The sequence below is a fragment of the Abramis brama genome (assembly GCF_963993115.1).
Source record: "Abramis brama genome assembly, chromosome: 6".
Lineage (NCBI taxonomy): Eukaryota > Metazoa > Chordata > Actinopteri > Cypriniformes > Leuciscidae > Abramis > Abramis brama.
In genome coordinates this window covers 31,655,973-31,668,718 of record NC_139968.1, presented here as the reverse complement: position 1 = coordinate 31,668,718, position 12,746 = coordinate 31,655,973, and the positions used below count along the sequence as shown (strand labels likewise).

At 44.0% G+C, this 12,746-nt stretch overlaps 1 protein-coding gene across 1 annotated transcript in view; it reads left to right on the top strand.

The window, feature by feature from the left end:
* The window catches only part of LOC311085897 (transmembrane protease serine 9-like), a 63,495-nt gene extending 50,749 nt beyond the window's left edge, over positions 1–12,746 (top strand). The window contains exon 17 of the mRNA XM_084118516.1: positions 12,555–12,746. Coding sequence (XP_083974642.1) covers positions 12,555–12,566 — 12 coding nt within the window. The 3' untranslated portion in view covers positions 12,567–12,746. The remainder of the gene's footprint in view (positions 1–12,554) is intronic.

The window sequence follows — 12,746 nt, the reverse complement described above, 5'->3', positions numbered from 1 at the left end:
GAGTGTGATTCCGCGCCATTTGTTACAATCTCTCAAGTTGCCCTTCTTTGGTATCTTTATGATAATTCCTTTTAATGAGTCATCAGGTATTTCCTTTTCCTCCCAGATAGTTTTGAAGAGTGGTTGAAGTATTTTGGAGTTGAGGTCTGGGTCTGCTTTGAAAAGCTCTGCATTCAGGTTATCTTGGCCAGGGGCTTTTCCATTTTTTTAAGGATTTAATGGCTGAGACAATTTCTTCCTTTGATGGTGGTTCAATGCTAATTTCCAGGTCATTCTCTGCATGCTGGACATCTGGTTCTATTGTGGGTGGTGGTCAATTTAGCACTTCCTGAAAGTGCTCTGCCCATCGAGCTTCTTGTTGCGACTCAGTTGTCAATAGCTGACCCTTTTTGTCTACTATTGGTGCCTCGGTTGTTCGTCTGTGTTTGCCACTCACTATTTTGGTGATCTTGTAGACTTTTCCTTGCTCCCCTTTCCTAGCTGCCTCTTCCGCTTGACTTGCGAGATCTTCTAGATCACTGACATCAGAGCCACTGAAAACACAGCAGATGGATTTTATTTATGAAGAAAAGGCGCCACTTAAACTTCCTACTGTAAATACGTTTATGTTTGCGCAAATCATTTTCTGACTGACCGTTTAGCGAACGACGGTCAAACAGTTAATCCTCAAGTGTGGATCGTTGCCTACTGTTCACCATCCAATGTCACCTCCAGAAGAAGTAAGTGTATTTTATGATTTATGAGCAAATAGTCATTTCAGTCGATGTCAGCCAGTTCAACAACAAATGCGTCTAAAGCTATTTATTGCCGTCGGCATAGGATGTCTCAACAAACAACATCAGACAGTTTTATGTCACGTATTATTTTTTGCAGCAATTACAAATGTAAATAAATTAATACAGCTCTATCTCCATAGACAGTAGGCTATATAAATGTCTATCTCCCTGCAGCATTTGTTGTCTGGTTCTGTAGCCATCTTCTCACATTTTCCACATAAGCACCTGTACGAAAAGTAATGTCAACATGACGCAACAGGACCCCTCGCCTAAATATAATTTCGTTTCTACTTAGCAAACGTTATCACAGTATTTGTGTGTTTATAGTTTAAAAAAATTGCATGAAACTTATCACAATGTGTGTGTGTGTGTGTGTGTGTTGCACTTCCATAATTGCAAAGGGGACGCGATTAAAACTCTATATGTACATAAATGTATCAAATAACCATTCCGAGATGCCTTGGTCCATTCTCATTTGTGTATTCTGCCGGAGTCTCTTCATCAACTGGGTCCAGCAGGGCGGATTAAAGCAGGGCGTAATTATATTAAATTAACTGTGGGGTATTTTATGCTGAAACTTCACAAATACATTCTAGGGACACCCAAGACCAATATTACATCTTGTAAAAAGGGGCATAATAGGTGCCCTTTAATTATCAAATCAAATCAAATCAAGTATATTTGTATAGCGCTTTTCACAATACAGATTGTATCAAAGCAGCTTCACAGTATAATAAAATAATACAACAAAGTTTGTTTCTAGTGGAATTTATTGATTGATAGAATAAAATTAAATATCCCCAAAATATCCCCAACTGAGCAAGCCAAAGGCAACAGTGGCAAGGAACCGAAAAACTCCATCAAGTGACCTAATGGTGTCCTAAAACTCCATCAGGTGACCTAATGGAGAAAAAAAAACCTTGGGAGAACCCAGGCTCAGTCGGGGGCCAGTTCTCCTCTGGCATTTATGAACTAGAGGCCGGATTGTAGTTTGAAACTGTGAGATTAACAATATTATATGAATGCCTGGCTGAAAAGATGCGTCTTTAATCTAGTTTTAAACTGGGAGAGCGAGTCCGAGCAACGAACAGTATCAGGAAGGCTATTCCAGAGTTTTGGAGCCAAATGTGAAAATGCTCTCCCTCCTTTGGTTGATCTGGATATCCTAGGTATGACCAAAAGCCTCGAATTTATTGATCTTAAAGAGCGCGATGGATTATAGGGTGATAGAAGATCCGTTAAATAGACTGGAGCTAAGCCGTTTAGGGCTTTATAAGTCAGTAGCAATACCTTATAATTAATACGGAACTTTATAGGTAGCCAATGAAGTGATGATAAAATCGGTGTTATATGATCATATTTTCTTGATCTAGTAAGAACTCTAGCGGCTGCATTTTGGACTAACTGTAGCTTGTTTATTGAGGATGCAGGACAACCGGCTAATAAAGCATTACAGTAATCTAGTCTCGAGGTCATGAATGCATGAACTAACTTTTCTGCATCAGAAACTGATAGCATATTACGTAGCTTAGCAATGTTTCTAAGGTGGAAAAAGGCTGTTTTTGTAACATACGAAATATGATTTTCAAAAGACAGGTTACCGTCGAGTATAACACCTAGGTCTTTTACTGTAGAGGATAAAGTAACAGGACATCCTACGATGTCAAAGTTGTATTGTGAGAGGTTCTGTGGGCGGTTTTTTGAACCGATAAGTATTACCTCTGTCTTGTCTGGATTTAATAAAAGAAAATTACGCGTCATCCAATCTTTTATATCTTTAACACACTCTGTCAATTTGGATAATTTAGTGTTTTCATCCGGCCGTGATGAAATATATATTTGAGTGTCATCAGCATAACAATGGAAACTAATTCCATGTTTCCTTATAATATTTCCAAGTGGCAGCAAATATATTGAGAATAACAGAGGGCCCAACACAGATCCCTGCGGCACTCCATAGTTTACTGGAATTATATTATCAAACTTCTTTGGGGCTGTCATCTTGTTCCGTGTCCGACTCCGTTTCAAATTGATACGGTGGCACAGTGTCCTCGGTTCAAATTGGTACGGTTCCACAGTGTCCTCAGAGACTCCCGCTGCCATTCTTCAAAATATACCCTCAACTGTTGTCAAGGCAACGCTCCACGTGTGTTGTTGTGTCAAAACGCCCCACAGAACAGAGGGGTGGGGTGAGCAAAGCTCATTACATGCACTTAAACGGCGTGCTGAAAACAGAGCTGTTTTTGACCAGGTAAAATGAGTGTTTTCTGATAATACTAATACTAATATTTAAAAATTATATATATAAAAGAAATATTTTATTAAAAGCTTAAATATAAGATTAAAAGTTACAGAAACCTGAAGCTGTTGTATTTTTGGCGTTTAATTGCTGGCTGGGGGTGTTTTAATTATATAAAACATATATATATATATATATATATATATATATATATATATATATATAAGTAAAACACCCCCAGTCAGCAATTAAACGCCAAAAATACAACAGCTTCAGGTTTCTGTAACTTTTAATCTTATATTAAACCTTTTAATAAAATGTTTCTTATTCAGTTTTAAATTATGTCTGATTTGTGTTTTTGAGCATCTAACAGTTAACGGTTGCGCAATATTTTTAGTACTGTGGCAGACTTTTCATGTCAATAAATTACCGTATATACCCGAATATAAGACAAGGTTTTTGTCCTAAAAATAGGCTGAAAAATGTGTGTGTGTGTGGGGGGGGGGTCATCTTATATTCGCGATATAGACAGAATCACGGGGGAAAGGGAGAAAGAACAACGGAATTAATATGAACTAGTGACTGAAACGTGACCCATTAAGACAAGGGGTCGTCTTATATTCAGGGCGTCTTATATTCGGGTATATACGGTAATAAACAAGATAATAATAAAATCAAATTAAATTTTACCTTATTTAAAAAACAATTAAAAACAAACAAATTCAAAACATTTTATTCAAAGGTGCATTGTGTGTAATATTTAGAAGCATTTGTTGACAGAAATACAATTTCACATAACTATGCTTTCAGTGGTCTATAAAGACCTTAATGTTTGAAATTACCTTAGAATGAGCCATTTCTATCATACACCACGGGTATCCTTACATTGACATGTTTCTACAGTGGCCCTAAATGGACAAACGCGTTTCGTCACTGTTTTGTTCTTCGTGCAAAGAAGCTAGCTAAAGTCAGCGAATAAAACACTGAACGGAGTGTTGGCCTGAAGATAAATCTACGGAGAGCCTTGGTACTTCCTGTTAAGTCCTATTGTACCGAATTGTGGTTGTAGTTCCACCAGAGTTCCACTGGGGGCGCTCACAGGCGAGGGCAGACTGAATTGTAGTCTATAGGGCTAGACGGCTAAATTTGTCTCTTTCACCCGATTGCCGTTGAGAAATCTCAGATTTGATTGTAGGTTTTGCAAGTTCAGCATGGATTATAGGTTGAAAGTTGAATGAACGAGTACTTATGTCCTTTCGATTTCTTACAGGTGTAGTTGTCGTTGCCCATAACAAGCTAGCATTCTGCTAATGAATGCTGATTGGTCAGTGAAGGACTGATTACGACCAGAGATACCGCTTGGTGGCATCGTGGCATCCGAAGTGGGACCAGAAACAAACAAAACAAAAACTCTTCTAGCACGTGTGTTTACCTGTGTCAGCTGTGTTGTCGATCCCCCGAGAGAAAAGAAAGTGCAGAGCACGAAAGCACCAAAGTGACTGAAGGATTGCCATAAAGCAGAATCTCTGGTCATACGATGTGTATGACGTCATTGACAGTTTAAAAGACTTTGTAAAGCAAATAAGTGAATCTAAAAAATCGAACACCCAGCAATGTGTAATTTCTTTGCATCTCCTTTCGAATACAACATTCAAATTACTAGACAAAAAATTATATCCTGAGAAAGGTGGATTTTGATGGGTATAGCGCCATAGACACTCACCTGCGAGCGCCCCCGCATGGACAGAGACGTGTTACTGCAGCCAGTCCAGAAACCGGAAGTAACCAGAGAGTGCCAATTCTCTTCATATTAGACATTCTCTGATATTGCCCACAACCCATTGTGATTTGGAGGAGGAACTACAACATGAGTAAAAAGTGTTAATAACTATCAAATGGCAGATCCGACGACGGTGGGAGGTTAAGATAAAGGTTTGAGTGACTATAATAAGTTTATCCTGATAAAATAATATTTATGTAATGCTATTCGTGTTATATTTCATCTGCAATAACAATGTGGACTTTTATTTGTGTGGCCATTAACTTTTAAATGCATCATTATGCATTAATATGAGGAAAGTCTCTACATGAAAGACCCGTGACTGCAGATCAACACGCTACTGCATTTCTCTCTGATACAGTTGGAAATGAAATTAAATGAAATGTGGAGGATTTTATCTCTGACAATATGATTGACAGGCCAGTTCACTCTGTGAAAGGATGCGACAGAGAGAAGCTATGATAACGTGATAGTACGTCCCAAAGCTTGTCTACTTTCTGATACACACTCAAAAGTACTACTTTATCTTCACACTCAAAAGTATCTACTTTATCTTCACAAAAAGAGTAAATACTTTTAGGGTGTAGTATAAGTGTTGTGTATTGCGTTCTTAAAGTTGCATGTTTTGTCCTCCTAATGACAATCCGTACTCTGGGGCCGGTTTTTCAAGTTATTTTAGACCGGTCTATAAGTGTTAGACAAGTCTAAAATTTGCTCATAGACAGTCTAATGCAAGTTAGACTGTTTCACAAAAATAAAGACTGACTTAATTTAGACCAAAAAAATTAGACACCTTACCCCCAGGCTAACTTAGGTCTAAGACTCTGTTACCTTGGCAACCAGCAGTAACAATGAGTTACATTACAAACTGCCAAAAGAAAAGGGAAAATTGCTCATAATTTAAACATTTCTTCTTGTTACTACATTCCCAAGTAAAATGTCCTTGTATCTGTTAGGACCGTTACATATGGTCAACGCGAGCAACGATCGACGCGCTCCCTTTCATACGCAAGCGGCAAGCATCACGGGCGTTGCGTGAAATGCAATACACCGTGACTGTTCACCAGTCTATTTCGCTTCAAACGCTCACTTTATACGCGTGTCCTATTCGCCTTGGACGCGCGAATGGATTCAAAATGTTCAAGCGTCGAACTAGGCGATAGACGCGAATTTGACACTCTATTCGTGTTTGGTGTGAACGCTGCATAATAACAGGCTGCGATGTCAAGATAGCAATGCTGGAATGTGTGTGTGTGTATGTCAGAGAGAGAGATGGCACAGGTGCGATCGAACAGTGGAAGCATAAAAACATACTCCGTCATTCATAGTCCTCCAACAAACACATATTTTCCGCTGGGGTAAACTGCACTGAGCGGTTGAATGCGCTTACTCGATCCGCCATGTTTTTTGTTTTGAAAAGTGTCTTATTTTACCCAGAATGCATTGCAGTGTAGTCCTACTTAAGATAGTAAGGATTAACACTCTCTTCTCTCTCTGCAAAACTTGTAAAAGTACATGTTATTCAGCTGACAGCGACTCGTTAAAGCAACACTATAAGAACTTTTCCTCTGCGATCCCCCTACAGGATGGAAGCGGAATTGTCCATTACAGCCATTGTAAATAATTGCCACCTGCAGCCTACTGTCACACACACATTCGCTGTTTATCTAGCACTGGCTTTGGAATGAACAATGTCCACAGACAAGGTAGAGTATGTTGCATGATTTCATGAATGTAAGATTGCGACATCAGAAACGAAGAAAAACACCTCGGTTACGACTGTAACCTCGGTTCCCTGAAGAGGGAACGAGCGTTGCGTCGAGATTGATGCTATGGGGAACGCTTTGCGTGATGATGTCTTGAAGCACATGTAAAATCAGTCCAATGGTGTGGCGGAACGTCAGAGGCGGGTGACATCACGTACCAGGAAGCTATAAAAGCCGGCCCGAAACAGAAAACGAAAGCTTCATAAAGTCTGAAGTCGTGCTGACAGGCATGAAGGAGATATGGCAAGGCGACGCAACGCTCGTTCCCTCTTCAGGGAACCGAGGTTACAGTCGTAACCGAGGCGTTCCCTTTCAAGGGAACTTGCGTTGCGTCGAGATTGTCGCTATGGGGAACGTCTATACCAACGCCTCCATAGCTACAAATGTCTGTCCTGTGTGAAATCTGGTGAGCAGCACTAGGAAGACAAAACATGAGACCCTGGAGCAGAGTCTAGATCCAGAGAGTAGAACCTGACGAACGTGTGCGGTGAGGACCAGCCTGCCGCATCACAGACGTCCTGTAACAATACTCCTGATATAAGGGCCTTAGAGGCCGCCATACTCCTCGTAGAGTGCGACCGGACAGCCAAAGGAGAAGGCTGCCCAGCCGCCTCATAAGTAAGTGAGATAGCCTCGACCACCCACTTGCTCATTCTTTGCTTAGACACCGGACCTCCCTTGTTAGGGGACCCAAAGCATACAAATAACTGATCACTTTTACGCCACAGGGCAGCTCTGTGGACATAAGCGTCTAACGCCCGAACTGGGCAAAGCAAATTATTAGCCTCCTGGTCCGCATTCTGAAAAGGAGGAGGACAAAAGGCCTGCAGAACAATAGGTCTGACCACATTAGTGGGGACCTTGGGGATATAACCCGGTCTCGGATGTAGAAAAGCTTTAACCATACCCGGTGCAAATTCTAAGCATGACGGAGCAACCGACAATGCTTGAAGATCCCCTATTCTCTTAAGAGAAGAAATAGCCAGAAGGAAAAGAGCTTTCAGAGTTAGAAACTTCTCAGGAACCTCCTCAATGGGCTCAAAGGGGGCCAGGGACAAGCCTTGTAGCGCAATGGACAAGTCCTATGGTGGCACCCTAGAGCGAACTGCAGGCCTCAGCCTCCAAGTGCCACGAAGGAAACGAGATATCAAAGGGTCTTTCCCCACAGACATTCCACCCAAAGGAATGTGGTAAGCACCTATGGCCGCCACATAAACCTTTAAAGTGGACGGGGTCAGACCTGCCGTGAACCAGTCCTGCAGGAACTCCAGCACTGTACCAATTGGGCAGTTAACTGGGACAACCGACGGTCACTACACCAAGAAGTGAAGACTCTCCACTTCAGGGCATAAAGTTTCCTCGTGGAGGGAGCTCTGGACTGTAGAATGGTCTCAACAACCTCAGTTGAGAGACCTGACTCTATGAGCTGGGCCCCCTCAGAGGCCAAGCCCACAGGTTCCACAGTTCTGGGCGGGGGTGAAATATTGAGCCCCCTGCTTGGGACAGAAGGTCCCTCCTGACAGGAAGCTCCAGAGGATGCCCGTCAAGGAGGGACACAAGATCGGGAAACCATACTCTGCCCGGCCAGCGCGGGGCTATAAGAAGCAGGCAAACCCGGTCCCTGCGAACTCTCTCCAGAACTCCCGGGAGCAGAGCAACTGGGGGAAAGGCGTACAGACGTAGCCTCGGCCACGCCTGTACCATAGCATCCAGTCCCAGAGGAGCTGGATCCGTGAGGGAGAACCAAAGTGGACAGTGAGACGTCTCTCGAGACGCAAACAGATCCACTTGTGCTTGGCCAAACTCCCTCCATATCAGCTCCACCACCTCGGGGTGGAGCCTCCATTCCCCGGGCCTCGGCCCCTGTCTCGACAGAGTGTCTGCTCCTATATTCTGGACCCCGGGGATGTAAGCTACCCTGAGTGACAGCAACTTCCCCTGGGACCACAAGAGGATATGGCGTGCCAGATTGGATACAAACCCCCTTGGTGGTTGATATAGGCGACTACCGACGTGTTGTCCGTATGCACTAACACATGGTGTCCCCTGAGATCTGTGATGAAGCTCCTCAGAGCCCGGAAGACAGCTAACATCTCTAGGCGATTGATATGCCAGGAACGATGATAGTCTTCCCACAGACCTTGAGATGAGCGACCCTCCAGGATCGCTCCCCAACCCGTGAGGGAAGCATCCGTCGTTAGCAGTTTGCGACGACAAGGAGCTCCCAACACTGGGCCCTGGGACAGGAACCAAGGTTTCTTCCACATAACCAGGGCACGTAAGCATCGCCGCGTGACCTTGATTGTGCGAAATGGGTTGCCCCTCGGGGAAAACCCTCTGGTCCTGAGCCACCACTGCAGGGGCCTCATGTGCAGTAGTCCAAAAGGTATCACGTTGGAAGGTGCTGCCATGAGACCCAACAGTCTCTGGAACTGTTTGACAGTGAGTAGCTGGCCTAGCTTTACACTTTTCACAGCTGCAAGGATGGACTATATACGTGGCGGTGACAGGCGCGCCTGCATCGACACTGAATCCCAAACCACGCCTAAGAAAGTGGTCCTCTGGAGTGGAGAAAGCACACTCTTCTTGGCGTTCAGCCATAACCCCAACTCTCTCATGTGGGCGAGAACAACATCTCGATGTTGATCCGCCAACTGATCAAATCAACCAAAATCAACCAATCGTCGATGTAGTTCATGATGCGAATACCCTGGAGGCGCAGGGGCGCCAGAGCTGCATCCATACATTTGGTGAAAGTGCGGGGTGATAAAGCTAGGCCGAATGGAAGTACTAGATATTGGTATGCTTTGCCCCCGAAAGCAAACCTCAGGAACTTCCAATGACACAGATGAATGGAAATATGGAAATATGCGACCTTGAGGTCTATCGTGACAAACCAGTCCTCGGACCTGATCTGTGGCACGATCTGTCTCAATGTTAACATTTTGAACTTGAGCTGCATGACTGACTCGTTCAGAACTCGAAGATCTAAAATGGGACGCAATCCCCCGTCCTTTTTCGGAACTATGAAGTACCGGCTGTAAAACCCGGTTTCCCTGTTGGAGGGAGGTACATATTCTATGGCCCCTTTCTCTAACAGAGTGTTTACTTCCTGTTCCATAACCAGAACCTGCTCGGGGCCCACCACTGTGGGCAGGACCCCCATAAACTGGGGTGGGCGTTTCTTGAATTGTATCTGATACCCTTTTTCCACGGTCTGCAGGACCCAACGAGAATCATTTGACAGTAGCTTCCACGTTGTCAAATATTCTACTAGAGGTACCAGCCTCTCGAGACTGGTTTCTGGATTTTGTTGTTGAGTAGTCAATTCGTCGCCCTGTAACGGCGCACCGGCAGGGAACGACCGAACAGACTGCTCTAACACCCTCCTCAGAGGGGGCGGGCATCCCGAGGCCACTACGTTTCCGGGTGGTCCTTGAGATATGTGCTCGCCGGAGACCGCTGCGCCCTGTAACACCGGAGGCGGCAGGGTTGGCAGAACGGTCCCCTGAGGGTACCGAAGAGAGACGGGCACCGTAAAAAGAGGTGTTGACCGCTCTGCTTCGGGGGGGGGGGACTACCCTCATTTGTCCTGAGCCCTCGGACGTCAGGACTTTTTCCCAGCAGCCTTCTTGGCGGTAAGAACGGTCCGCAGATCCGTTTTACCCCTCGAGGGCTGCTAGGTTTGAGAGCGCCCTCCGTGTCCCCGAGATTTTTGTGGGGGAGCACGGGAGGACACTCTCTGTTTTTGAGTGGCACGATGTTCAGTGCTCTTTTTAGAGGAGTGAGGCTGCTCCCGCTCAGCAGCCTCAAAGAAAGAACGGCAGGGGAGAAGTTTTTTAAGTGCAGCTGCCTGTTTAGAAGCTTCTTGAGATTTAGCTACCGCACTGTTAACTGCATCACCAAACAAACCAACAGTGGAGACCGGAGCATCTAAGAGAACGTGTTTTTCTTTATCCTTTATGTCACTCAGATTGAGCCACAGATGCCTCTCAGTGGCCACCAGGGCATAGACCGCCCGATTGATTTAGCGGTCTCCTTGGTGGCCCTGAGAGACAGATCTGTGGCTCTGCGTAGTTCGGCCACCGTGTCAGGACCAATTCCCCCGCCCTCCTCTAAATCACCCAATAATTCAGCCTGATAAGCCTGCATAAGGGACATCGTATGCAGACACGCTGCAGCTTGACCAGCAGCTGCATACGATTTATGAACCAGTGATGATGTAAATTTAACTGGCTTAGAGGGAAGTGAAGGAGCCTTCAAGGAAGATGCCGTTGCTGGAGAGAGATAGCTCGCAAGCATCTCCTCCACCTTCGGCATCTCCCCATAACCATACTCTTTATATTTATAAATGGAGGAGTAGTGTGATGTCTGTGGTGTGTACACTCTGTATGACATGGGTTTCCCCCACGATCTCGACACCTCGGTAAATGTCCTGAGATTGCTGGTTCAAACTTCAAAGACAAAGACTGCAGAAACTATGGGAAAAAAGGGAATATTGAATGTGCCAAAACAAAAAGCAAGATTAAATCCAGCTAAACCTGTGAAGTTTAAGAAAAGCTATGTCAGAAAATTCAAAAAGAAAAACATAAATCAGGTGGAATATACAGGGAAACAACAAGAGGATGAATCTGGGAAACAACAAGAGGATGAATCTGATGAAAATTAATACTCATATGTAATGTCTGTGTCTTCAAATTCTGATTGGGTGATGCCACTGCTAGATGGAAAGGCTGTTACCATGCACGTGGACACTAGGGGTGGGCGATATAGCCTCAAAATTTTTTATCTCCATGTACAGTGTTATCTCGATGATCAAGATGATGATGATAATCTCGGGAACCTGCATGCAATACTACAAAGACTAAGAGTAAGGCATTCAGGAGAAGAAATACAAACGTGACTTCTTCCAGCCCACCATTGAGTATCTAGGACATGTAATTGTCAATGCTGGTCTTCACAAAAGCACCATCAAAGGTAAATGCTATCGTGGATGCGCCATCTCCAAATAACGTAAGCCAGGTGCGATCATTCCTGGACTGTTAACATACCATGCAAAGTTCATGCCAAACCTTTCCAGCAGACTTTGTCCATTACATGAACTGTTAAACAAGTCCAACTGGACTTACATCATCAACACAACATCCATGATCATATTAAAGATATACTAAAGTTATAGCGCCCCCTAGTATAAGAAATTAAATGTGCTTGTAGTCTGTTATGTGTGTTCTTTGCTTTTCAGATATGATATCGCTCTTATGCGTCTGTCCTCTGATGCCTCTCAGGCCCCATTCACGCAGGTGGCCGCCCTTCCACCCTCTGGACAGGTTCTGCCCCACAACAGCATCTGTTACATCACCGGCTGGGGCCGCGTTGAGAGTCAGCTTTCACTTACTTCACTTCAGATAGCTTTGACATTGCCTGAAATCATTTGCATGTAACTCATTCCTGATTCTTTCCTCTCATGGATGTGATCTTCATTTAGCTGGTGGGCCATTCTCCTCTCATCTGAAACAGGCCCTCCTGCATGTGATGGACTACAATACCTGCACTCGTAGCGACTGGTGGGGAAGCACCGTGAAGAGCTCCATGGTGTGCGCTGGTGGCGGCAGCTTTTCTGGATGCCAGGTGAGAAAGTCTGGCTGTCAAACAGATCATGAACTGCTTCATACTGCAGGAAAATGTCTAATCTAATCTCCTGTTGTGTTGTTTTTAGGGTGACTCTGGCGGTCCTCTGAACTGTCAGGTCAACCGTCAGTACGTCGTCCATGGTGTGACCAGCTTTGTGTCATCAGAGGCTTGTAATGCCTACCAGAAGCCAACAGTCTTCACTCGTGTGTCTGCCTACATCAGCTGGATTAATGGAGTAAGTGCAATTATATCATCATTAAAATAAAGCTTTACATAAGGATCTAACAAGCAGTCAATGTCATGACTGTATCTTATAATACTGTTTTTATTTCATATTTCTTGTGCCATTTCGTTCATTTCAGATCATTGGATAAGTGGAAAAACTGAGAAGATGAAAGAAAAGCATCCTCCATTTATCAGCTTTTAACATCTGCAATGGCAAACAATATTTACAATAAACTTTACATCTAATCTTGGGCTGCTTTTCAAACATTGTTAAGATTTGTTTAATCCAGTTTAATCAAAAAACAATACATACATTTAGTAGAGCACTT